The sequence below is a fragment of the Falco cherrug genome, chromosome 10, assembly GCF_023634085.1.
Source record: "Falco cherrug isolate bFalChe1 chromosome 10, bFalChe1.pri, whole genome shotgun sequence".
Classification (NCBI taxonomy): Eukaryota; Metazoa; Chordata; class Aves; order Falconiformes; family Falconidae; genus Falco; species Falco cherrug.
Genome location: NC_073706.1, coordinates 37,901,239 through 37,929,171, shown reverse-complemented (window position 1 = coordinate 37,929,171; position 27,933 = coordinate 37,901,239). Strand labels below are relative to the sequence as shown.

The 27,933-nt window shown below is 44.0% G+C and overlaps 1 protein-coding gene across 1 annotated transcript; it reads right to left on the bottom strand.

Annotated features, from left to right (window-relative positions):
* Positions 1–46: 46 nt before the first annotated feature.
* IGSF22 (immunoglobulin superfamily member 22) lies at positions 47–27,927 on the bottom strand. Its single transcript, XM_055722580.1, is given in 28 exon segments — positions 47–1,743; positions 4,634–4,768; positions 4,770–4,819; positions 4,822–5,080; positions 5,926–5,942; positions 6,588–6,778; positions 6,780–6,871; positions 7,716–8,000; positions 9,739–9,791; positions 9,794–9,982; positions 13,129–13,151; positions 13,153–13,252; positions 14,347–14,522; positions 15,509–15,594; positions 15,597–15,640; positions 15,643–15,688; positions 15,690–15,745; positions 16,042–16,236; positions 17,512–17,627; positions 18,242–18,260; positions 18,263–18,398; positions 19,158–19,186; positions 20,141–20,201; positions 20,203–20,563; positions 20,763–21,033; positions 22,567–22,830; positions 24,479–24,610; positions 27,861–27,927. Coding segments are annotated over 28 exon segments (3,516 nt in total). The 3' UTR covers positions 47–1,680.
* Positions 27,928–27,933: the final 6 nt, after the last annotated feature.

Here is a 27,933-nt window from a genome sequence, read left to right as displayed (position 1 = left end):
GCGGTTTGGTGCTGCTGTAACGCCCATCAGCTGTGTGGCTCTGCCCTGGAGCTATGCAGTGCCCCACTGAAGCTGACACCCCCAGTCGGCTACAGTGTTCCTGTCTGGGGAACCCTGAAACACAGCCACATGCACCCCACAGAGCACATCGGACACAAACCAGCCAGGCAGCACTGTGACGATGGCACCTGGCTCGTGTCACAATCCATCATGGGTGCCCTGGGATGCAGAGCCCTGAAGCACGCTCACCCCTTGCTGCTACAGCCAGTCCCACATACAATGGCCGTTTGTCCAGAGTTCCTGGGAGGAGGCAGCTTGCTGCAAAGGATTGCTCTGGGAAGGCCGTTTGCTGCCCAGAAATCCCAGACAAATGGCCACGTCTCTCTTCCCCCCACCCCAGCAAAACTTCCAGGAGGAAAAAGTAGGGTAGTGTGGACATTTTTCTCTGGTTCGGGATCCAATGCCAGTTTCTTCAGCTGTTTGATGCAGTGGAACAGATACTTGGTTTCATTAATCCTGAACCAGGCCATCTGTCACCAGTGAGAGGTTTGAAGGATTTATAGCATAGAAACAGTGTAACTGCTCCCCGTCCATTAAATGGATCTGCTCACAGGCTTAACAGAGACTTCTTCACACTCCCTTTCTGAAGTGGCGTGGTTTCTGATGTGGGAATGAATCAGTAGCAGGCAGAAGTATCACCACGTTCTTTTCAAAGCGGCCTAAAGGTGTTAGTAGCAGGCAAAAGTGGGTGCTTCTTTCCTCTTTCTTTAATTTGGTCTTTTACAATTCCTTTCAAAAGCTTAGAGGCCTGCTGGGAGGAGCATCCCGTTTCCTCACACCTCCTTCCTAGCTCCAGATGGAACAAAGGTGGCAAAATATTCTCAGACTGGGTGTGTGTCTGTGGCTGGCCACTGCTATGCTTTTATTCCACAACTGGCTCCTGAAAGAATTCACTCCAAATTAAAAGAACTAACACCACATGTGTGTGTGTCTGTCTATCTGTATGTATTTATCTATCTGTCAATCTGTTGATCCCTCAGTGGTTCAGATATTCTGCAATTCCTTATCTGGTCTTGGCCACCAGCAGTGAAGTTACTGGACCCTTCTGGATCTCGTTTGACCTACGGCCAGCTTTTTTACAAAGTGACTCCCTCATTTGCAAAGCTGCAGACTGTATTTACTGTCTTGGTATTGCAAGGATTTAATCACTTCAGATTTATGGCTTGCCCTATGTTTATATACAATCTGACATAATAATGAAGCCTAGATCGTTATGGAGGTCCTGCCAGGCTATCTGGGGATATGGAGACAGAAAATGAATTTCCTCTTGGAACTCAGAAACAGGATTCTTATTGACCAGTGCAGAAGCAAATTGATACACGGAAGAGAGAACTGCAATCTCCAGCCCCTTTTATTACCACTGAGATACATTAACAGATGGTATTAGAAATATCACCTTCAACATGCACCCTGCTGCCTGAAACCACTTAGAGGAAGGAAACATCAGAAGCGTCCCTGCTGAGCAGAAGCCCCACTCTACCAGCTGGTTTCACCAGCCATTACAGAAGGCAAGGGCAGTTGTATTTTGAGTCTCTCTCTCTCACACACACACACAGACAAACAATACCGCCACAGCAATGCTGTTTTGCATGTTAGACCTGGCAGAGATAGTTCCACTAATTACATCTTGTGTTTTGACTTCTGGAAATTTTCTGTCGGTATGTCCAGGAGACCTTTATCATCCTTTTCTCAAGGGCGGTGGGGTGGGGTGGGTGGGTAAGTGCCACCATTACTGCAATCAACCATTTGAGTGCATGTCTCACAAAGCTCTGGCTAAAAAGCTTTATAAAGCTTTCCACTGTATAAAGGAAGCAGTTGTCACAGTTTTTGTAGGAAGTGAACAGTTCAAATTTATGGAGTTCTCATTTTCATTCTTACTTCCCCTTGTTCAGTTCATCACTCTTCCAGATAATTCACTTTGGGTCTAACAGGCTTTGTGTTCTCTGCAACCGGCCACCTCCCAGCCTAAGGAATATTATATCCACTCTTCTGAGCTATAGCAGCAAGAAAGATGCTGCTGTGTGTCCCAGAGGTGGAGCAATACTCTATTTGGTTTTGCAACTACTAAGAAAAAAGCTAAAACTGAAAAAAAATGGCTAAGCACAAGAATGCCCCCGCCCTTCCATAAAGAAGAGAGAGAAGACGATACATGTGTTGGGGCATGGCAAGGTTTTGCAAGCCAGTAGGCTACAGGGGTGGCTTCTGTGAGAAGATGCCAGAAGCTGCCCCCATGTCCGATGGAGCCAATGCCAGCCAGCTCCAAGATGGACCCACTGCTGGCCAAGGCCAAGCCCATCAGCAATGGTGGTAGCGCCTCTAAGAGAACACCTTTAAGAAGGTGGGGAAAAAAAAATATCTCTGCAACAACTGCAGCAGGAGAGAGGAGTGAGAATATGTGAGAGCAACAGCCCTGAAGAGACCCAGGTCCGGGCAGGAGGGCAGGAGGTGCTCCAGGCACCCGAGCAGAGATTCCCCAGCAGCCCATGCTGAAGACCACGGTGAGGCAGGCTGTCCCATCAGCACATGGAGGTTCACAGTGGAGCAGATCTCCACCTGCAGCCCGTGGAGGACCCCACACCGGAGCAGGTGGGTACCCAAAGGAGGCTGTGACCCATGGGCAGCCCACGCTGGAGCAGATTTGCTGGAGCAGTCTGCTCCTGAAGGACTGCATCCCATGGGAGAGACCCACACTGGAGCAGGGCAGAGTGTGAGCACCCTCCCCCTGAGGAAGAAGGAGCCGCAGAGACAGTATGTAATCAACTGACAGCAGCCCCATCCCAGTCCCCCTGTGCTGCTGGCAGGGGAGGGAGAGAAAATCAGAAGTGAAGTTAAGCCTGGGAAGAAGGGAGAAGTGGGGGGAAGGTGTGTTTACGATTTGGTTTTATTTCTCATTATCCCACTCTGATTTGATCGGTAATAAACTAATTTCCCCAAGTCAAGTCTCTTTTGCCCATGATGGTAATTGCTGAGTAATCTACCCACCCTTATCTACACCCAGGAGCTTTTTGTTGTATTTTTTCTCCCCTGTCCAGCTGAGGAGGGGAGTGACAGAGTGGCTTTGGTGGGCACATGGCGTCCAGCTGGGGTCAACCCAGTGCAACACATTAAGAGGAGTGGAGAGAGATATTCGAGAAACTGCAGTTTAGCTCCCACAGAATCAGCACAGAGATCAGCAGCTGAGACTCCCACATCACTATTCAAATGAGCAGATTTGCTCATTCCTTAGATCAGTCCTTACTCCTTTCCCTTAGGGCAGCCTGTCACCAGGAAAGACCACTGACAGTCTGTAAAAAAAGTCCCTAAAGAAAGTCCAGGTATGAAGGAGCTCTCAGCCTAATTAAGAGTGCTCACACAAGGTACAATGTCCTCTCACCCCTGACTCCCAGCAGTAACTACCCCTCTTGCAGAATTAAAATCAGCAAAAATATAGTTCCTAAGATCTAAAATAAACCTGCAGTTAAGCTCACTTTGAAGTGAATTCCTTACCTCCTAAAATAATTTTTACAGTCTCTTAGAATCTGACTCCTGCTTTCCCACCTCACTCAGCTGCAGACAGCCCTAGCAGCAGAGACCATCCAAGAGACTGCCCAGGTCAAGGTAAGAAGGAGCCTTGGGAGGCCTCAGAAATAGGCTCCCATTAAGGAATCTGAATACAAATGAGCACGTCACCCACACAGTGCTTTTGCAAGCCTTGTCCCTTAGGCAGCTCTGCCTGTAAAAGCTTTGAAAGAGGTATGTTCCTACTGTAACAGTCCTTACTCCGACAAGCTCTGTGTGGGGAGGCAGAAGGCAAGTCTCACCCAGCAACTGCATCTCCAAGGGGACAGAACGCTGTTCCCATGCCCCGCAGGCCCACCTGCCCTCCCTGAGCTGAGGCAAGCAGTGCTGCCAGGGTGCCTCTTGCATCAGCCTGGCTGGCAGCGATGCCGGGCCAGGGAAAGCTCCCGCTGATCTCGGGGACTAGGAAAATGCCCTCCAGCTCTGGCCTGAAACTGTGGCTTCAGGGAGGAGTGTATCAGGGACTGTGGGGAGTAGGAGACCCAATAGCACCAGGATTTCTTAAAAAATGGTAAAGAATTGCTTTCAGTCTTCCAGGTGGGCAGTGGCTGGCTTCAGTGAAAGAAGTGTTGCATGTATTCTACAGACAAACACAGATGAGTGCTTGAAAATCAGAGCAGGAAACTCAGTGTGCACATCCCTCCGCTGGCCCACACTGAGCTACTTCTGCATCAGCGGGGAGAACCAAGCCCTGGCAAGGGTGGCTCAGCAGTTGTCAGCAGGCTGTCCAGAAACAATGATTAGAGACAAAAATAACCTTGAAGACAAATCTCAGTGACTTCAGTGGAAGACGAAGTCGAAGAGTTATGCTGTTTTTTGAATATGAAGGTAAGTTCCTACAGTGTGGCCTTTGCAGCTCCAGCTGCAGTACCTACAGGCTGTGTAATCTCTTTCTCTGTGGACGAGAGCCAAACTGGCCCAGAGAAGTGTGATCCACAGTGCCAGTCCCAGCAAGTGCCCCTGCCCTGGAAAATAACAAGGTGTAAACTACACTCAGACTTGAAATCTGTGGTTACTCAACCTGGAAGGAATCACCCCCAACAAATTGCAGTGGCTGCAAATCTGATTTACCACAGATCATCAACCTGTAGGTCCAAGTTGTAGGGACCATAAGCAGACAGATGCTATTTGTTGAGTCGAACCACAACTTAAGACTTGGATGTGAGGCTAATATTGCCCCTGTACAGGGTCACTGTTGGGTGGGGTTGCTGATGAAAGTACAGCTCATGGCGTGGCTGTTGCCATGACCTGTGCTGTGGTTCTTCACAGGGGCGATGGAATGGGAAGAACAGTCCTTCCTCGGGGGCTCCATATTGAAGTCAAAACACTCTGCTGAGGGAAGAGTCACTGTGGGCTGCTTCGCACTGCACTGTCTGTTGCACACGCCAACATGCAAGCACAGAGCCAGCACCATCAAGACGATCTCCTGCACCAGTACAAATCCAAAGAGCTTGGGTATGACCTTTCATGACCTGGGCCTTCTTTCTGACCAGGGAAAACCCAGGGAGGGGGGAAAAATGAACAAAACACTGCATTACTCTCAGCATCTGACCAGCATACCTATCTCAACATTGTAAACAAACTGAAAAGTAAGAGAGGGAGGAATCAGAAATCTTATTCTTCTATTACTCTGCTATGCAACTGTAAGCAAGCAATTAATTTCTTTGTTTCTTGGTTTGTGAATGAGGTGTCAGGTTTTTGCTCCATGGGGATATATTGATGCCTTCTGTTATTAAAGCCATTAAATTGTAAAGTGCTTCTGGATATTTGGCTCCTAAGGTGCTTTAGAAATGCATTAAATTACACCCAATTATAAAACAAAGCAGGTGATCTTGTAAAGGAAGAGCTACTGCTCTGCTGGTGTTGCTCTGAGGCATTAACAGTCTACAGAATGCTCTGGGGGAATCAAGGGGAACTGCACGTGCAATTTAACTTCCAGTGTCCACTGCAAACCCAGCCCCTATTTAAATGCATTTATTTAAATCTTTATTATCTCCTTTTGCATTGGCATGGGGTCCCATTAGGTAAATCCCCTGGATCCTAAACGTAGCACTGTGAGGCAAAATTCTCATATGAGACCTCATTCTCAGGCAACAGTTTATCTCCTCCTTATCTTTCAGTTTTTCTAGCATCTCTCAGGTTTGTGCAAATAAACTTTGTGACTTGCCATTTATAATGAAGAACAGGAACTCGGTTCGCATCTGTGTATGTCCTGCTGTCCTGCCTGAAGACAGGTAGGCTGTTATCAAAGGAACGTTCAAGGGAATGCACTGCAAGGCACAACCAACCTACCTTTTATCCACTTACTACTCTGCTGTACTCGCCTACATACACAGAAGTTACTGAAGTTATTTCAGACTCTGTGAAATCCAAGCCTAGAGTACTTCCATACAAGAACATGACTACTGCCACATAAGTAGAAGTGTTCTCAGCTGCACAGGCAGCTGAAGTAACATACCTATGGTTCTATGACCTCTGAGTGTTTAATTTAATGTGCTTTTAGGGACTTCTTATAGCTTCTGGCCTAGAAAGACTGTCACATGGTCTCCTTCATGTGTTAGATTTGTTTGCTTTTCATTTAGGAAACAAATCCCAGTCAGACTGGAAATATCCTACAAGACAAATGACTTGTAACACCAATCTTCTGTTATGTCAAGACATGATAGTATCAACCTCACTGCACGCAGATGGCCTCTACTGTCTTGAATTTTAATTTAAACACACCTGTATGAACTGCTATGTAATGTGCTACACATACACGCAGAAAAAGGAAGCCTGGTCCTGAAGAGACTGCTAACAAATAGATGGGATAGGACAGGATGTATTCTTATTTCTGTTCCCCAGGTGAGGACCTGAGGTGCAGAACAGGCTGGCGATAATACCCAAGGCCATAGAGGGAGCCTGAGCTTGGTTTACAGTCTTGTGGACGAGAGCACCCATCTTCCTCCAGTGCCATCATGAATTTTTACGCTTGCATCTGTCTTTGGAGATGCACCACTGCTCCTGTGAATCTAGAGGGCCAGTGTCCCCAGTGTCACTGCGCACAATGACTCAGAAGTGTTTCCTCCCTGGGAGCAGGCCTGTGACTTATTGCTGTAGACCTTCTCTGTGGCTGAACCATGTGGCGGTACTGACATCACATTTCAGGACACCACAATCAGTCTTCTACATCTGAGCTGTGATTTAGGGTCACAGTGTTTGGGAATTCTCCAACCAGCTGCAGGTAGGTGTGCGGTGAGGGGAAATCTATGAACTAACGAACACATTCAAGTATCATTTCCTCTGTCTGGGGACCCTCTCTCTGTCCTTTTATGGGGCAAATATTTTGCACTTCAGTCCCTCCCTTCCAAAGTCCCTGTGTGTCTAGGAAAGTACCATCCCTGATTTCTTCTACCCTGAGCAACCTGAGGACTGACTTGCCCTGTGTAATTCCTTTCTGAGGAAAAAATAAGGCTATTAAGTTTTAAAAAGGACCCTCTGAAGAGACGACAAGTACAAAAATACACTACAAGGCTCCGTAAGTCCCAACAGATCATTATAGTAATAGCAATCCCTCTAAGAAGCAAATCAGCCTGCCTCCACGTGGCTGCTTAGACCCACTTGCAATGGAAATGATGAGACCAGAGTGCTGAGGGGACAGACACTGTTACATTAGTCCTGTTAAGGGGATTTGCCTGATTAAATAATGGCATGAAAACCAAGGCAGCATCTGGGGATGTCTTGAGCAATAACTGCTTCACTCTTTATTCCTTATCCCTCAGCTCTGAACCATGCTGCTCCTCTGCTTGGCTCAGCTAACTGGGTCTGGCTTTGAGCTACTGTGAAGGTGGGACTTGGGGAAACACAGTGACAAGAGGTAGGAAAATCCCTTCTGACTGGGGAGTTTTCTTCCCCTTGAGTGAAACTAACATTCTGGATTGCTCCTGTGGCCTATTTTGGATAAGGTGTGTGTATGATTGGGATTATTTGTTTTTTTCAAGAAAAAAGCCTTCCCAACTCCAGCATGGATGCAGAAATTGCAAGAAATTTCTGTCAGCAAAGGAATACCTCCTGTCAATACCCAGATGTGACTGAGATGCTCTATACAGTTTGCTCTATACAGTACCTGCAACGTGCATTTGAACATCATAAAGGGCTTCTTTATAACTCTCCTTGAGGATAATCTGGTACAGGTCAGAAACTGATCGCTTGGTAAGGACTGGGAATGGTTCTTGTCCTCCTCCCTCTTGTTGATAAGCCTTATTTTGCCACATCACTGGTGGTGGTGGGGAGGCCAAGACAAATGTGTAGCTATAATGCTCTGTTTCCTGACTTGGGTGGTAACAGAAACCATGTCTTTGAGCATAAAAGGGACATCTATGTGTACAGGAGCCACCTGTACATGATCAGCCTGATAGAAAAACGTTTCAAGGACAACAATCCTAGTGATTTCTTTAAGCTGTAAAGACAATGGAAGGCTTTGTCCCCAGCAAAATGCACAGAGTTGGCTTCGGAGATGCCACATAAGCCTTATTGTACAGTTCATTGGTTTGATTATCTTGAAAGCTGAGGGAAAACAGCTGATGTGATACAGATAAACTTATACTGAGAGCTACATTCTTACATTGGGGCTGATTCTGCAAGGTACTATAGAGCCTCAGCTCCTGTATTTTTTTAGCCTAGGCTTAAAAAAAAAGGAAAGCACAGAAATTAGCCTGTAGCCTATACAGAAGTGAGCTCAACATCCATGTTAATAGAAATTGTACCTCAGAAAGCACAGCACTGGGACCTCAAGCATTGTCTTTACAACCCAATGACTCCCCATGGTCACTCAAGGTTTAATCAAGAATGATTTCACTTCAATTAGCACGAACTGTAGTTGTGTGCTCAAAAAATTCTGCTTCTTATGATGAATCAGAGAACTTCCCCAGTGTTTAATGGTTTGCTGAACACTGTTGCTCCAGCTGCAGAGGGCTGGATTGTGCAGCTGACAAGCTTCTGCGCACAGAAGTCCCTCTACCCTTACCACCACAGGGAGGCTTACAAAAAGACTAGCCACAAAGAGAGTAAAGACTTATTGCAGGACTTCATGAACCTAAAGCACTGGTGTTTCTCTGTTTGGTGATGTGGTAACAAAGCCATGCTGCACAGATGGGAGATGGGTTGTGTAGCACCAAAGCGGAGACACAGAAACAACCATTTTTTATACTGGTCACCTGGATATTGCCTTCTGAGACTTCTTCAGTCAAGCCTGAATGTCCTTCTGCTCTATAGGAATCAGCACTACATAACATGACTCAAGAATTATGCGTCTTTTCTTGCTGGTGTTACTGCTACTGAGGGTAGTCAGCATCATGCTTTGTTACCTGGGTGTGTATTCAGACATAAAAGTCTGAATTTCCTAATTAATAATTAAGCAATTGCAAGTCCTAAACAATAAAGATTTAAATACTTTGCTACCTCAAGTAGGAAGCTATCCAGGGATTTCATGGCAGGTCATGATCCCTTCGTTCTCAAGACACACTTAGTGTCTTTGAAGCATGATCTCTGATAATATTATTTCAACTTCAGCATGCTGGCACCCTGACGGGTCATCCCATTCAAACTGAGGGACTGAAAGAATTATAATCCTGTCTCAGTACCATTATATTTACAACAGGCATTTCAAATGTGATGGGGTTATTTGCTGTACTGCCTACCCTCCTAACCCATACTTAGACTACAGTATCCATGACAGTAATCTGAGAATCTTCCAACAGTGACCGCTGTAATCACACATGTGATGCAATGCGAGAGGTCAGACGGTAGAAGAAACAACTGCCGTTACACCTAACATACTAATTCAGGGGACAGCTCAGCAAGAAGGATGGCAAAATGACTTTGATTTGGCTTAAGAACTGCACACCTTATGCTGCTCTCCATCTCCTTGCATCACCTCTGAAAACTCAGCAAAAAGCATCACAGCTGTGACGCTAAATGTGCTTTTGTGAAATACGAAATTGATAATCCTTTACAAAGTGTGGTATATGCTAAAACCAACAGAAAGTAACAGCTGATAGATGGGAATTCCATCTGGATGGATACTGCATGTCGTGCTTGAGGGTGACATTGCTAGAATTCCTTCCTGTTCCTTCCTTCCACTGCTTCTCCCATACTAACTTCATTCACAGCTCAGGTTCAGAAGTCATACTTGTCTCCTGCAAACCTCCCACAGTGTAAGTGGTACTAGAAAGAGGGATCTTGGTGCATTTTGTCCATTTCTTGGTGTCCTCAGCTCACACCTCTAGTACGTATCCTAACAGCATATCCCCCTGGTCTGGCTCCTGCCAGGCTAAGGAAATGCTGGAGTTGGAAAAATCCACCACCTTCAGCAGTCCTGGAGGCTCTGTGACAGCAGGAGAGCTCTGACACGCTACTGCACCCACAGGCCTATGCTTGTGTAAGTGAATTCAGAGCTCTTCCTATTTTAAGACACTGAACCAGCAAGGTTTTTAGGGTGAAAGGAGCCTTAATAAAAACAGAGCAAGTTCTGTCCAACAAAACAAAGCAGTTTCTAACATAGCATATACATGTAGACCCTGTTCCAAGGTTGGCCATTTAAGAAAAATGCTCGCACCATTTGACATGGGACCATCTGAATTCAGCTGGGAAAGGGCACCCTCTATGAGCACTGACCACCACTTGTTCTCCACAGGTGTTTGGGAGAGGTGTCTAGCATTAAAGGTTTGTTTCTGTCTCTTCCTAGCTGACTGGTGAGCTGTGCAATACATGTCCTGTAACCTGTCTGGTATGGCTTTGACTGCCTTATGTCTCTCCTTGTTTAATAAATCCCTTTACAGTCCTGTGTAAAGTGGTCAGGTGCTATCTGGACTGCTTGGACTAGTGAATTTGCTTACTGGCTTGCAAAATCCTGTGAATATTCTTTAAGTTTATTTGCCAAAGGTTACAGTACCCCTAATTAATAGTCATTTTTTAAAATACAGATCTTGCTTTTTGCTCTTTAGTCCACCTTGCAGCAGTCTAGTTAGATCTCCATAATATGTAAGAAGAGCAAAAGATGGAATATTAGAAAATATCTGGTTTTAATCAAATTAATAGGGAGTAAAGTATCCAAATTCAAGTTCTGCTCTGAAAGCCTCAGCTAAAATGCAACGACCCTCCGCACTCCTGCCCCAAACCAAGAAACTCAACCAGTGCAGCATGCCCTGACAAACTTGATGCTAATGGCTTGTATACAGAACGCTCCTGTGAGCACACAGGGTCATAAGGGATATCGTGCACATGGACAGTACGTACTCTCCTAGGCTTAATCTTAGATAGTGCAAGTGTTCAGACAGGAGAAGAATCGTAGCTTCAGGCTTCAAATTGGATTTGTGTTGTCTTCTGATGCAAAAGTAGTTTTCCCATCTGAGTAACTAACCTCAAGGCTCTCATCTACTACATAAACTCTCATTTACCAGCTTCCACATTCAGCCAGATCTTTTTCTAAATTATGTGCACCGACTAAGGCCCACTCAAGTATCTATCACAAGATTCTATCAATAGTTTAAGCTATTTGTTGATGGCTTCTGACAGCCTTTTGTTTTTACAATGCTTTAGTTATATGGTCATACAGAGTAAGAATTCTCCTCCCAGTTTTGTATCACCTGCAGCCTTGCTGAGGTTACTCTCTGTCCCCTCATCCAGGTCAGTGATGAGTAAGTTGAACAGGACCAGACCCAGCACTGACACCTGGGGAACACCACGAGCTGCAAGCCTCCAGCCAGACTCTGTGCCACTGATCTCAACCCTCTGAGCTCTGCCTTTAGCCGGTTCTCAACCCACTTCACTGTCCACACATCTAGTCCGCACTTCCTGAGTTTATGTACAAGGATGTTACGGGAGACAGTGTCAAAAGCCTTGCTGAGGTCAAGGTAGACAGCATCCACTGCTCTCCCCTTGTCTACCCAGCCATTCCATCACAGAAGGCTATCAGGTTGGTTGGGCATGATTTTGCATTGGTGAATCCATGTTGACTGATCCTGATAACCTTCTTTTTCTCCACATGCTTTGAGATGACCTCCAGGATGAGCTGTTCCATCACCTTGCCAGGGATGGAGCTGAGGCTGATTGGTGTGTAGTTTCCTGGGTCCTCCTTCTTGCCCCGTTTGAAGACAGAGTAACATTGACTTTCTTCCCGTCCTCAGGCACCTCTCCTGTCCACCATGACCTTTCAAAGATGATGGAGAATAGCTTGGCAATAACATCTGCCAACTCCCTCAGCACTCATGGATCCTCCTCAACCAAGGGAAAGTCTTCCTTTCTCCAGACTTCCTCTCTTGCCTCCAGGGTAGGTCTGGGAAACCAGAGGGCTGGCCTTGGCAGTGAAGGCTGAAGCAAAGATGACATTCAGTAACTCTGCCTTCACTGTGTCCTTTGTCACCAGGACATCCACCTCATTCAGCAGCGGGCCCACACTTTCCCTGGTCTTCCTTTTGCTACTGATGTACTTGAAGAAGCCCTTCTTGTTGTCCTTGACCTCCCTCACCAGACTTAATTCCAAACGGACCTTAGCTTTCCTCATCACCTCACTGCAGGCTCTGCAAACAACTCTATATTTCTCCCAAGTGGCCTGCCCCTTTTCTCACGTCCTATAATCACCTGTTTGAGGTTTGACAGAAGCTCCTTGCTCATCCATGCAGGTCTCCTGCCCCCTTTGCTTAATTTCTTACTCACGGGGATGCAGCTATCCTGAGCCTGGAGAAAGAGATTCTTGAATATTAGCCACCTCTCTTGGATCCCCTTACCTTCTAGAGCCCTAATGCATGGGATTCCTCCAAGTATGTCCTTTAAGAGGCCAAAGTTAGCTCTCCTGAAATCCAGGGTTGCAATCCTACTTGTTGCCCTGCTTCCTCCACACAGAATCTCATGGTCATCTGCCCATTTCAGCATTTCTGAGGCTACTGTAGTCCTTTGGAGTGTGTCTGTGATTTTGATCAGTCCAGAATTAGTCACAGATTCTTTACTACTAAAAAACCAGTATTAAAATAATGTAAGCAACTTTAATGAATTCTGCAAGAGTTTTCTCTTCTTTTAAAAGGGTTGACGGGGGACTGTTGACAGGAGCACAGTAACACAGGTAAGAAATTATTCTCTTTGTCATACATTAGGGCCTTTGGCAACCTATATGTAAACATTAAGTGCTAAAGGTATCTACACCTCTAGCACCTTTACCGTGTTGTTTTCTGCTGTTTGCATATACTCATTTCGCCCCAGGTAGGAATCTCTTACTATCTATCTTACTAATATCCTCATCTTAATAGCTACACATTTTAAGTGAATAACGTCACACTTTCAGGCACTTATAATTACATTTATAGCCACCTGTATTAAGGCCTACCTTAATCTTTAGACAAGCTATAAACACCATGCAGTCCATCACATTGAGCCAGGCTGGAACTGCCACATTCCCTCAGACTTCAGTCATAAAAGCACAGATCTGGTAATTGCAAACACGTTTAAGAAAACTAGACACTAATGAAAGAAACATACTGATGGGATCCTTTGCAACGAGGAGTTGAGGGCATGCTGAAAAGTCCAAGGCCTGTGTGGTTCACAGCTATTACATGGAACTCACTGTGCATCCTCCCGAAAACCATCCATTTGAATCTGGTACCTAGAGACACAATGTTGCAATTACACAACTCATAATAGTGTTCCCAAGTGGTCAGAATGTTGCGTTTTTTTAATTGCTTTTTGACTGAGATAAACCAAGAAGAAATTTCAGCTCACAGACTGCTGGAAAATGATATAAATTTCAGGGGTTCAGGGAGCCCCTTAACTAGGTCTAACCTTTAATTCTCCAGTGGTCTGCTCCATTTTCGTATCTTTCTCCCTAAGGAGAAGATGGAATTTTGATGCATATAATAAGAGGAAAAATAAATATTTTTCTTTCCACTAAATTATGGTCTATAGCCTGGCATAATCATACATGCTGGGGAAAAAAATATCTTCATGTCTTGCTCCACTGATTTCAGTGGGATTTCCCATGATGTAATGAACTCAACAGAGTGGCCAAGCCTTGCACAATCTAGCCTTCAAGCAAGGTTAAATGTCCACTCAATTTTGAAAAAATACTCAGGAATTGAATAATCTGCCTTAAAAAGTGTTTCCGTTATTTACCATGAGTACTGTCAGTGCCTTAAGGAGGATACTGCTGGATAATGTGATTGATTGTAACTTAATTAATATGAAAGTCCACATTTTGAATCAGACAGAGGAAAGAATCCAAGATAGAACCAAAATATTAACAGAAAAGGAAAATCAAAAGTCTCGTTAGTCAGATGTTGCTGATAGGAACACTCCCATGTGTTCTATAAGCTGTGCTAAGCATGGATCATATGGTTCCTATCTGATAGATACAACAAAATCAATCACTTGTCTAATTCAGTTCTGGTCTAAGGCAAGGAAAAGCAGCCAGATTTAGGTAGGGAGAAATGTAAAATACAGATGCTTGAAATTAGGCACCCAAATCCACAGATGTGACTTTCAGAGGTGCTGAGTGTTCTGCCCTCTCATTGTTGCTCCTGAGTATCAAGCCATTTCTATCTGAGGGCTGAAAATCTCACTTTGAACAGCGTATGTTAAAATGTGTATTTTGCTAGGTGTCACGATTAATTTTTTTTTGATTAATCAATACTCCACTTTGCATTTAAACCTTATCTAACTTCCCTTTTACCTACATAAACAAGATAATAATCTTGGTCTGACCTTGGACTGGCTCCTTGGTGATTGGGATATAAAGATTGGTGCCTTTCTTTTTTTCTATGATGTAACCCTGCACTGGGGAACCTCTGTCCCAGGCTGGGAAGTTCCAGGTGATGGTGACAGCTTCTTTCCTGACATCTACAACCTGAGGCTGAGACACCCGTCTCAGATGTTCTACACTGAAAAAAATCAAATTAGCACAGTACAGTCAGAATTCATTGACTCCAAATTCTGTGTATGCGTTATGTGTGTGTGTGTATAAATATATATATGTATGTATAGCAAGAAGTCAAGGAGAGTAACTTCTATTTTTAAGTTTATTCATGGCCACAGCCTTTTTCTAAAGATTCTTTTTCTTTGCCTTCTACTTCCCTTTGTCGTTTCAAACACTGAAACATTTAGATTCTTGCACTCAATCAGAAAACTAGCTCTTTCTGCAATGCATTAGAGTGGCTCAGAAACACCTTCCGTAATCCATAGGTTTGGACAAAAAGGCAAAGTTCTAGAAGTAATGTATGTAATTTTTCATCAAGTTGGTAACAACTTTCTTTCTGAAATGTTTCAATAAGCCAGGCTTGCTGTTTGCACTGTATCTTCTGTGATATACTCTGGTTTTGGGGAAAGAGGACTGCAAATCCCCCTTTCACTGGGGATCCCAGTCCACAAAGGAAATCCAGGAACAAGAGGTACCCCAACTACAACTGCCAGAGAATAGTGCAGCAATGTTTTCTAACCAAGTTAGTTTTTGGCTGACTTATTTTCTTTTTTGGCCACAAACCAAAATGTTTTTAAGCATTCCCTTTTAAATTATCTTCTCTGCTCCCTCACAATATTTTCCAGAGAAAGACACTTTTCATTTCTGCTGTACCCCACTAAGCTGACCCTGGAATACCATGTTAGTCCTCTCTTGCGGCCAGTCTGTGTCAAGGGGTTTCTGGGTCCACAAACATTTGCAGTGAAAGGACCTGGGTATTTGTTTGATTTTGCTTATCAGCCTAAGCACAAAAGCAGCCTCTAAGTTCTGTCCTTAGAACTTGTCCCCTGAAGCACAGGGGACAGTATTCTATTGGGGACTGGCAAGGAGGAAGAGGACAAAAATAATGGGAAGTGGGACTGTGAAACCACATTAAAAACAGCTGACTAATAGGTTCTCCAGCAAACATGCATTCTGAATTCTTTCCCTTCCTCCACTTTTGCCACAGCAAATGTGGTGTAGTTGCTCTCCGCCCCTACTTGGATCCACAATTTTTTTCTCCAGCCATCCTCCTCTCTATGCCTGACAGAGTCACCTGTTTTCTCCATTACCTTTGGGTGCTTTCCATCTCACTTTACATTTTCCCCACGTGTTGCAGGAACTCTACTTTCCCCTGTGGGGATTTTGGTTTGTCTCCAGTGTGAGCCGCTGACCAGAGTGACACAGAGGGCTATTATTCAGAGGGTCATATCGTCTCATGGTGTAAATCAGTGTAGATGACAGCAAAACTAAACTGACCTGAACCACCTGATTTGGTAACTCAGAGTCTGCCCCACTGCAAGATTTTTAAAGAGAAAGTCTGAATTATAGCACCTGTAAGCAAACATATCTACCAGTGATTGTCCTGTTACAATTAATGTAGGACCTACCAATGAAGCTGAGGTAAGGATTCTTAGAAGCTGGAGCCACAGTGATTTTTCAGATTCAGCATAACGGCTCCACTCAGGTTTTGATTATAACACAGTCACTGGCCTTCTCCATCACTGCTTCTGCCACCGCAATGCCATCTTTGAACCATGTGACTTTGGGCATTGGCTTTGCCTTGAAAGGCACCTTGATGCTTGCTGTATGCGTAGTTTTCACAGTAATGCTGCGTGCAGCAAAAAGCTCAGGGACAGGCTTTTGAGTAACAGGAGAATCTGGAAAGAACGGAAGATGTTTGAAAGCTGCAGCTGCAAATATAGCGCGACATCTTTCCCATACCTGCAAGTTCCCAGAAAAGGTGGTCCAAAGCTGGGCCCTTCATAAATTCATGTTTTTACTGTAAGAATTCTGTATTTTGTGAAAGCCTCTGGGGACACTAACAATCTTCAGCATGTCTTGATTCAGTTAATTTAGTTCTGTTTCTTATACAGGGAGCTGGCTGTCCTCCTTTAGCTGTTCAGCTCAGCAGCAGAAGTGGGACCTCTAGGAAACAGCAAACCCCAAAGCTCCTCACTTCCCTAGGGCCTGGAGATTTGATTCCAGGCAGTTTCTGTTTTGCAAGGCAGAAGAAGCAGCCGTTTGTGCTGTTCTTCCCTAAGGCTACACCGGGATATGTATCTGTGATCATGATAAAGATAGTAGATTCAAAGTTAGGTACTGCTTCTAAAGAAAATGCTCCCTCATTTGTTACAAAGTAATATGGGAACATGATAAGGATGTCCTGCACACAATAATAATAATAGAAAAACCCCAAACCAGGTTCCAAAATGTATTTGGTGGTTTTCCTTTTATTTTTGTCACACAATGTGTACATTTAGAAATTATAGTCATCTGCTGAAAGTGGTAAAAAGGCATTCAAAAATATGTTTGAATGAAGGAAAATCAACCCTCCCTATACCAAAGCTTTGCTGTGGATGAGTTCTTACTGCAACACAGGTATGATAAATACTCAGTGTTGCAGACACAGCATTCTTACTGCTGCGTTTGTCCCGCTGTCCTGGGCAGCAGCATCTATCCACCTTGCCTTGATTCAGGGACAGAAAGACACTCGTTTCCACACTGCAGAGGAGTCTGAAAACCCACCAGGCGCCATCTGGCCGCCAAGAGCTGAGCAATATGTTTATTTATGTATTTCTACATATAATTTCAGAAAAGGTGTTTTTCTCGTTGCTCATGACAACGTCTGAAGTAAAAGCTCAGGCTAAAATTCTTGATCGCCAAATTATAAACACATAAACCTACGCTTAGTCTCTTAAAATCAACCAATACAACTGTTCAGTTTTTTCCCCTCAGGAAACAAAGCAGCAGAAAGAAGAGGTTTTGCTCATGCACACAGCTAAGGCTGTACAGGCCCAGGGAAGGAGACTGGTGAAGCACTGATACTCTCAGTGTTTGTGCGTGCCTGGTAAAAAGCACTAAGGAGGTGGGGTGGCTGTCTCCAATGACAACTGGTTGCTTCACTCTCTGCCCCCTTGGCTCTCAACATCTACCTCCCTTCACACTCCTCTCCCGTTCTGTCAGTGGGTTTGTGGCTCCCTGCTTCACTATCCAGATTCCTTTCATATCCGTAATCTGACAAGAGGATTGAGGCAGGGGACAACCCACACTGCAAACAACACCATCTCCAACGCTGCCCCTGAATCCTCTACCAGAGTGTCCAGCTCTAAGATGACTAAGCAATCAGGATTTCTAGCTCCTGCTCTGGTAAAATGCTCTGTCATCCATCGACAAAATGAATTTAGATTTCATGGATAGAGCAATCTGTGTATCTGCCTAGATGAGCCACATGGCATGTACTGAAGGGTGTGCACTGCATGCAAAGGACCCATTTACTGATTACTCCAAAAATCAGAGACTGAGAGAGGGAGAAGGGTGGTAGGTGGTGAGAAGCCAAACTTGTGGGAAAGAAAGCAAGTCTACAGGCTGAGAAAATCTGTTAGCAAATGTGAAAGCATCTTCACAGGAGACTGGGAAGGAAAATTTTTAAAAAGCCAAGATCCAAAGCCAAAACTTAGTAAGACTAAGGGTGTAGGAGACTGGAAAAGATTAGATCTGTTCTTGGCTGATCTGTCCATATGTTTGCCCCTAGTCAGAAGCTGTTTATTAAAGCCATGCCAAGTCCCACAGTACCTATCTGGAGAAAACTTCCCACTAGGGTTTTGCAGTCTTTCATTATACTGATAATACCATGGGCATTTTACCTATTTATCATCCTTGAGCCATATTCCTTCCACTTTGCATCATTCAGGACAACACAGAGCTCAGCAGAATGCCCAGTTAGAGCATGGAAGTCACACACATACATGGTTGCAAATGTCTCTGGAAGAAAAACCAGTGGAAGCACATGAACAGAAAAACTGTGCAGAATAATCATCAACTGAGCATTTCAAACACCAAGTAGGTATTTAACAGTGTGGAGACCTCCTAACAAAATGGACAGGCCCTCTGGATGAAACCAGTTTAGTAAATTGGATACCCTTGGAAGAAAGTGGGCCAGAGAAAGGCCAAGTTGTTTTTACCCTTCTTTATGCATGTTCACTGGAGGGAATGCAGCTACTGGAACCCTAAAGTTGAGGCAGAAAACAGCCTCTTGGCACTGCTCCACACCCTTAGCTGGTCCAGAGGCGCTGTCAAACCAGCTGAACACTTTCCTCTACTGCCTACGTAATGTTTGTATCTGAACCTGAACCTCACATGGGGAAAGATGCATCTATAACTAAGGCACCAGGCTGCAACTCCAGTGTGCACAGGAGTCAGAAGCAGCTCAGCCATGGCTTTCCAGGTTACTGGTGCCACACAAGTGGCTTCTGTCCCAGAGGAGTGGTCAGAAAAGGCCCCTGCTGCACACTGTCCCTTCAAGGCCACCCTGGTCATGGCCCACAGAGAGCACTCACATACCAGGCCTAGTACCCAGCCCCAGGGCTTCCTTGCCCACCGCTAGCCACACTCAACCCTAGCCATGGAATCCTTGTGGAATCCTTGCAGGGCTGCACACCTAGAAAGCCCAGGGCTGGGGATGCCACTGGGAAACAGTCCCCTTCTGGCTGGCTTTGGGAAAACAAAATGAGAAATACATGGTCACAACTAATGGAGAGACACCACCCCCCCCCCCCCCCCCCCCCCCCCAAGTCCATACATCTGGACAGGGTTTGTGGGGGACATCATCTGACACAGAAAATGCAGGACTGTTAGGAAAAGACCAGCTTCACAGAGACATCTGTTGGGGTGGCACTAAGACAGATCAATCTTCCATGCGAGAAAATCTGCCTGACCTCACAGCTGAACTTCTTTTGTCCCCTGAAGTTTCCTTCATACCATCCTACCAAATGCATATGCAGTTAGTTGTTCTTGAACCTGTGAAGGATGCACTAACATAATTTTATCCTCCTTCCATGCAGTTCATTTTAAAATGGTGTTAAAATGCTGCACTTTTCATGGAAGGCACACGGGCATAGTTCAAAGCTGGTCTACATCTAACAGAAGTCATCTCAAATACTAACAGCCACTAAAATCTATACCCTAAATTTGAAATTCTTCTCCAGCCTATGCCGAGAGCATAAAGCTAAGCTTTCCAACTTTTCTTCCTGCTCTTAAGAACCTTGTATCTTTCTGTAAAGATCATAGACTGAAGTTTACAGCATCAATAATGCTACTGCAAAATTAACGTACAAAACATATGTGATATTACATATTTACCAGCCACATGTCGTGCTACTGGTCCTCAGCAGACTGCAGCCAAATGTCCCATGGGTCACTTTAAAGAACCAGTATAAGAATTCACTAAAGCAACCCTGATTAAAATAAAAAACATGGTACACTTTACTAGGCTGATTTATGTGACACGTGCAAGGATTTCAATGACAGATTTACTGCTTTATGCTTCTACCACTTTATACAGCATAGGAAAGTTCTTTATTATTACCTTCATGCTACCAAGAGGGGGCATGGACTAACAGCTTATTACATGTTAAGCAACAAACAGTGCAGAGGAGTGTTACTACACATCCGTTTCCTAGTCGCTACAGCAAAGCAGCATTGCTCTCCTGCAGAGTTCACTGAAGAACAGTGTAAATACTACTATTCTTTCTACTCTTCCTCTCTTGAGCCATTCACACTTACCTTCCACAGTTACACTGGCACTGCCATACTGCTCATTAGGGTCACCATCTTGTGTAGCTTACAATGGCTGCGCAATCTCCTGAGTCACTCAGCTCAGCAGCATTAATGATGATGAGCTCAGCTCTCTTCCCTTCATGCTTCATGGTGTGCTTAGGACATGTCTCAATCATTCATCCATTCTTCACCCCCTTCAGCATGACACCTTCAGAAGTCAGCACGCACTCCAGGCAGGCTTTTCCCTTCTTTTTGACTTGGGTGTTCCTGAGATTGCTGACAAATTGAATTAGAATGCCTGGGAAAGGGGAAGAGGTTGGCAAGAAAAAATGGTGCGTACCAGCAAGCACCTTACAAATCGAAACAGTTGGCTTTGTCTTTGCAGGATACAACACGGGCTCCTGTGCAGGAGAGATTCCAGGCTTGGGACTTTACTTTCAGTGTGAAAAAGAGGTCTTGTTGCTCCTCTGCTTGCCTGCCCACAGGGTAGCTTTATGAGACTGTGGCTTCCATTTTTCTCAGCCCAGGCTCTGGGGTCTTGTGTTCTAGCTGTATGGATTCTGCAGCTCAAACCCTACTATCTTGCATTTGATCCACCCACTGCTCAAAAATGCTTCCTTTTCGTTACTTATGATCAACAAAGAGCAGAGTATTCTGCGCTGGATCTCCAGTCTGAACAAGTTCTTTAAAGTCACTGGACTGAACGCCCTTAGTTTTCACAGTGTGGGCCAACCCATTGCCAGATGGGATAATTTCATAGTCATCATCCCACTTCAACTCTTTCCCACTGAACTTCCAACTGAAGTTTTGCACTTTCTTTTGCAGGTGCATTCCAAATGCTGCTGTCTGTCTTTCAGTCACTTTCAGTAGTTTCAGTCTGTCAGAAGTTACAGGCCCACCTGTTAAAGCACCAAAAAGACAAACATTCACTCTGTTATTTTTAGTTCCTGATCTCCAGTTTCCTACACTAAATAGCAAGATGTCAGTGAAGTAATTTTAATTTCTTTCTTGAGTGGTAGCTGAAAGATAAATTCTTTCCTTCAGCTTCAGTGGAAATTAAGCTAACTATAGTTCATAATGTTCAGCAGAAGTTGCACGTAATCCTACAAAGCCAATGACCAACAGACACAATGCTTTTCTGTTCAGTTCTTCTGTCTTAGCTCTGCTATTTTTTTTCCCTCTCCTTTACTGTAAGTCATCATAAAGTAGATGGTTTCAGACAAGTGCTCATGACATCCACAAGCATGCCTGGAACCATTTGGCAAGCAGAAGGAGGACTAATATCTTCCTGCATTATCTGTGAAGAGTGCTGCAGTGCCTGGCACAAGATCACTATTTGGCTTACGCAAGGTAACCTACCACACTCCTAAACAGCCTGTGCCCAAGCCCTGCTAAAGGGCTTTATCGAAAAGGTATTATACTTAAAAAACAGTACTTATGGGAAAGCTTATCTTTAAGGCATGGTCCTACTGCAATAAAAGGCAGTTGGGCAGCATCACTTTTACTTAGCATTGATTTAAAGCAAGTTTGCTATATATAATGTGGTTGGTTTTCTTTCAGACAGCAGGCATGCATTTGGCTGGCTGTAAGAAGCATACACGGATGAAAAAAGATTGTTCTCATTATGCCCAGGCCCATTAATTCACTCCCAAGTTCTGTACCATGTTTGAACAAAGTTAACTTCCACTAGAAGGGCAGTGCCAGGGCTTGTTTTGTAATTCCCATCTTTTCTATTAAAACTGGTCTAAATTCAGTAGTTACTTATGCCCCTGCCACACTGATGTCAGTGGAGAATTTGGTTTATTACGTGTAATAACTAGGCTTCAAACTGAAATCTATCTCATGAAAGGTGTTTTCACATGTGTGCTCTGGTAATTGTGGGTTGATTTATGACTTGTACAATGTTAGATACCTGTTTGAGCCTAAAAAGACCAGTGAATCATTAATGTTGCAAAGACATGTAAGGAAAGAAAGTGGGTCACAGTTTGGCCCACCAATTTTGACCCTCAAGTGTCTGCAGATCTTGACACTGTATACAGAGCCTCATGTATCTGAGAACAAAGATTACTGATAACTCAATGTAATGGGGAGTTTCTCATCAGCCACAAGAGGACTGTAGCTGCCTAGGTCTTTCACGTTGGTGATACACAGCGTGGATTTCATATCTAGAGGCTTCGTATCATTTTTTCTCAGGGAGTATGGGAACATAAAGGCTCTTCCCCATAATAAGCACAACACTTGCACCTTTGGAAACACATTCTTTTTTTGTGCAGTGGACACAGAATGCAAGACACAAAATTCTCAGTTTAAAGTCAGCAGGGGATAGGATTCTTCACCCTGCTTCACCCTCCATTTCATTTAACTTCAAAATTCTTCCAAGCTTAGTTGTTAGTAGCTGACCTAGCCACTAGTCAAGCCAGACCTCTAGAGTTTACCTTTAGTTATGATCAAGGATACTGTATAGATGGCATCAGTGTGGGTATTGGACACTACACACTTGTAGTTAACCTGTATCATCACAGTAAAAGCATTCAGATTGTAATGGAAAAAAAAAACCACAGAGAAAGCAAAAAGCAAAAGCTCCACATAGGCTGGGGCAGTGGTGAGTGGATATGGCAAATGTATTAGTGAATTCCTTTTTTTATTTGTGTTTAAATCACTGTATTTAATCACTAACAAAAATGACCTGTGGAAAACTCAGAATCCCTGAAGGCAAAAATTTTGAGGCCAAATCCAATGCTCCCTCCTCCCTAAAGATCCCTCACTGCCTTCCCAAAGCCCCAGAAACTGACAGAAGTCTTCCCACTAACAGCGATGTTATTTGGGATCAGGTGCATTCTTGGCCTAAGGCAGCAAAATGAAGCCACATTTCTTCTCAGAGACATCCTTTTATTCTGGTGCTCTGCACTGGAAGTGAGTATCACTCCTGAACTGCATAAACAATACATAGACCAGAGAAGGGTGAATGGAAGCAGCTGGACTTAAGACTCGCAGAGTTTGACCTGCCCTGACTGGTAAACTTGTAAACAAAGGACTGCCTGAGAGAAGAAGTGAATTAGAGCGGACTAAGAATTAAGGACTGAGGAGAGAAAGGGACACAGCAATGCAAGCAAGGAGAACAACAACAGGACAGAACTTCTGCAGTCACTGGACATCACAAATTAAACAGGGCTGAACTGGGACACGTCCTGAAAAATATTATGAATTATTACGATTTAGTGTTGGTTTTGCCTGAGTGACACACCAAAAGCATTAGGGTCTTGCCATGTTAAACATAAAACTAGGCAGCAAAAAAAATAGTTCCTGATCTGATGCTTTTTCTGTTGATCCAAAACACTACCATATGATCACACAGTAGCATTTGAAAGTAGCACTGCTGCAGTAGGCTCACTGCAAATGAGGACAGTTTTATTGCTGCTGAGGAATACTATAGTGCTTAAGTTTTTTCTTTTTTAGTTTTCATTGTGTGAAAAAAATAAATATGTGGTAATGGCAAGAAAAAAAGATGTGTTAACTTAGCACATACTTCTTAAAAATACTTCCAAAACGTTCTGGATCCCTCTTCCACTGGTAACCACTCTCTCTTTTCTGTGTTAATTAGGCTTTGGTTTACTTTTAACTTTAGCTCAGAATATTGCTTTGTCTCCTAATATTCAAGGAAAACATTGGAAATAACGAATGAACGAGTGAAATGGAACTGGGGCCTGTTACCTACTTTCTCTGCTTAGGTTTACTTTAAATGCATGGTTTCTTTTCTCGTCTGCTTCATGGAGGAGACTACATTAACCTTGCTTTACTTACTGTAATTCTTACAACTTTATATCCATCACAGATACCACTCTGGGAATGACATTTATTCATTAGCAGTGCTCTGTGCACTGACAGGAATGATCTGTGATTTTTTGTGATATACCCTAAAGGCTCATATGATCTTTCACTTTAGACAGTCACAGATCTGTCATATGGGAGAGATTATACATGATGGAAAGGCTTATTTACTTATGCATTAAAGGTCACATTCTTCCAGTCCTAGCCAAATTATTCAATCATGAGTTTTGCATAAACAAGAACTGCTGCATTTAAATCAATAAGGACAAGTTGCCAGCAGCTAAAATCAACAGCAGCTTTCCGCTGGTTTTGACTGATAGATGATAAATCTCTAAAAACAGTGAGTGTGGGTATAGGTAACTGCAGATTGCATCTGTTTTAGTTTACCACTCTTCCAGTTGTAGAAGATGATGGACCAAATATTCTTGCATGAGGTGGGTGAATATATTATTGACCACCTGAAAATGCAGTCAGTTGTTGGCACATACTAGGTATACTTTCACCAGAAATTGTTACTCACCCTTGATGCTGTCAGTAGACAAGGTTTCTCCACAAATTCAGGAATGCTTTCTCCAGCAAGGATCTTGAAGAAGCAGGTTACCATGCTAAAAGACTCCAATTAGGGAGAAGACTTCCTAGAAACAACTTCTTTGATTGGGGAAAAAATACATTAATCAAGCAGAACAGAGATGTACTGTTGGAAGGATTTGTTGACTGAGAGTGGGAAAGGGTGGCTACAACAAGAAGCACTGAAACAAAAGTTACACAGAGAACTGCCCCAGTCAGTTAAAACTCTTGGGAGAGAAAGGCCAGTGCAGTGTAATAGCGGCAGCGGTCCATAGGAGACTGCTGATCGATTCCTTGCTGCTTTCCAATCTTTCTGCAGGATTCTTGGCAATCAATTTGCTCTTTCTGTACCTGTCTGTCTTGTCATCTACACAACGAGCTGCCTTGCTGCACAGGGGTGCTGTAAGGTGCTTTGACATTAGCTGTCATTCAAAAAGGGCATAAAAAGTGGACATAACAAAAGGCCCATTAGGACTTACCTCTTTTGCACACAAGCTGTACTGAGCTCCTGAGTGCTGCTCCTGCCCTATGTCTAGACAGATGCCCATTGTTTAAGAAAAATCCTCCTCCTTTAAACTGTTTGTTTCAGGAGACTCCAAACAGCTGCACTTTTCTATCAGAATGAAGCCATTTAGTTGTTTTTGTAAGAACTAGTCCTTCAGTTCAGTCAAAACTGTACTTTTACTCCAGCCAGACCGATTAGTAAGGAACTGGCCCTGAACAGTCATTGCTAAAGCTCCATGCAAATACCTCACTGGTACTGAGATATTTTTCTGTGGCTGATAGCAAAAGGTCTCCATTTCACAGCAGGAGAATTGAGAAAAACTCTACCACCAGCTTGGATTATTCCAGCTTATTCATTTAGACTATTGCATTGTGCTTTTCTTTAATCAAGGACCTCCCCAGCTCTCCCAAGTACATCACCTGCGTTAGGATATGTGAATGCTACAAGGGCCTGTGCACACCCTGCTTTCAGTGGATGTGGCTGGGAACTGTCTCATCATCCTCACTGCAGTGCCGAGACAGTAAGGAGGCTGCTTTAAGCCAAGATAATCAAAACAAGACAAAAATGTTTCTAATCAAAGGCAATGGCTGGTTCAGGGGCAATACCTGTAGTCTTGCAATAGCACATAGACCATGTGCTGGCATTTGAGACAAACAAAAATACTCGGTTCCCCCTCAGCAGAAGGCAAACCCCACTGCACAGATACTGCCCACGTTTTGTCAGCTTGGTGTGCATCACTTTGGGAGGCCATGCCATCATACTGTGGGAAAAAGCTGTCATCATATAGCCCATTTACAGTGGGGCCTCTGCTGCCTATAGCTATGCCAAGACTGGTCCCAGTATGAAAGGCAGTTTGAAGAAAAGGGACTATCTGATTCTAGTACTTGAGGGATGAGGACTAGTCATCTAGAAACTGTAGCTCCTAAAAAGTGTTCCTTAGCAAGACAGATATGGAAGGACTGGTAAGTCTCTGACTCAGCTGTGTGCTGCTGAAGGATCTTGGGGCAGAAGGAAATCAAGCCAAACCACAAGCCTTTCCAAGGCTTGAGAGCACAAATTATAGAGCTGCAACTTATGCATTACAACCTAGAAGACACAGTCCACAGGGAAGACAGTATCAAGACCATCTGACCTTGAGACTTTGCTTTGTTATCAGCAGAAATTATAGCTATGGCATAAGTGCTCTGTTTTGGCCATCCTCCCAAGGAGATACTTTTCCTTATCAGAATATACACACCCTGGTCTCCCTGCTGAACTGGCCTTTCTTTCCCAGCCTGCCTGTGTAAGAGCAATGTTCTCTGGCTCCTTATGCACAGAAGACAAGTGATGACTATCTATCTCCATACACGCTCTAAAGTTGTACAGGGGTATATATGATGCACCTCTAGACCCTGTTACGTCTTTTTGCTCAGAGGTTTTCTCACAGAGACATGATTTTTGAAATCTTTCCTACAAACCACAAAACTAAGAGAAAGATCACTCCTGCTTTCACCTGGTCTGCCCAAAGATGGTCTCATCCCCTCCCCCCTTCCCTGTTCTGTTCTCACCCTTTCACTCTTGCAGACCAGTGGTCATTGGTGTTGATGACAGCAACGACTGGGGCTGGTTGGGAAAAGATGTCACTCTATAATCCCAAATGCCCTAGAAAAGAGCATATTTTGCCCTCAGTCATTGTGGGGCAAATCCACACCTGTAGCACCAAGTGCTAAAAGGGGAAGGCACACAGCCTGCTAATTTACTCACTTGCTCCACTGCACAACTCTCTGCATAACTTCAGATTTATTTGGATTTTCAAATCCTGCAAAGCTCATAGTGACACAGTTTAAAAGCCAGCCTACCATTTTAGTAGTTCCTTGTTTCACCTTAAAAATGGAATTCCCTTTACTTTTTTTACTTTCTTTTGCCTGATCAAAATTTTTATCCTTGGCCACAGATTTTCTGAAAATGAAAATATTACAGGTTAAGATCCAGTGCTTGTGCCAGCTAAGAAGCAGAAGTGGCTGGTAAGAATCAGATTTTTTCTAAACTGCTGGGGGTATTACATTTTCTTATCTTTCAGTCGGGAGAGCAAGCACTTTGTGATAAAAACTGCCCTTAACAGTAAACAATGAGCTTTTGGAAGCCTCACCAGATTACAAGATTTCCTGTTAATTGATGAACCTGGAACCGACTTCCTGAGCCCAAAAGGTTGCACTTGAAGGATGTGAGATTGTACTGATGGTAGTAACAGGGAACTCAACTTGCCTATACCTCGACTGTGGGCAAGAAAGAAAACAGAACAATAATGCAGACAACCCTCTGTGCTTAGAGGAACACAGATACACCATGAGTCAACCCACGCCACTCTGCACAGAGATTAACTTCACTCATCACACAGTGTGGCTATCCCTCTGTGCTTACTATGGCTGCTGCTAACAGCATCAGCGCATATTTACAAGACAAACCAGCTCTCAAGACTTGACAGTACCTCTGAAGTGCACACAACAAAGACTGGGTGCAAGTGAATAGTAATTTTAGTTTCAGTTACAGAAGACAGAGTTTGGACAAGTTTGACTATATCTTTTGTACGTGACAGACTCTTCCTTACAACATGCTCTCTGCAGCTCTTTTACTCCTGGTTTTAAGTGTCTCAAGGAGTTATAATTCAGAGTGGTACTTCACAAGGTGCCTTTCTTGGAGGGGGAGGAAAGAAAAGAAAAAGCAAAGCAGCTGTGAGACAAAAGTTACTGATCTCACACAGCCTATTTCCACATTCCCGCCTGCCCACAGCTATGGAATACAAAATATCAGGGCATTCTTGAGAATATACGTTTATGTATATTTTACCTTTTTTCTCCCCAGCTGCTAAGGTCTTGATTGTTCCTACTAAATAGACAGGAACTTTCAAGACCATTACTGA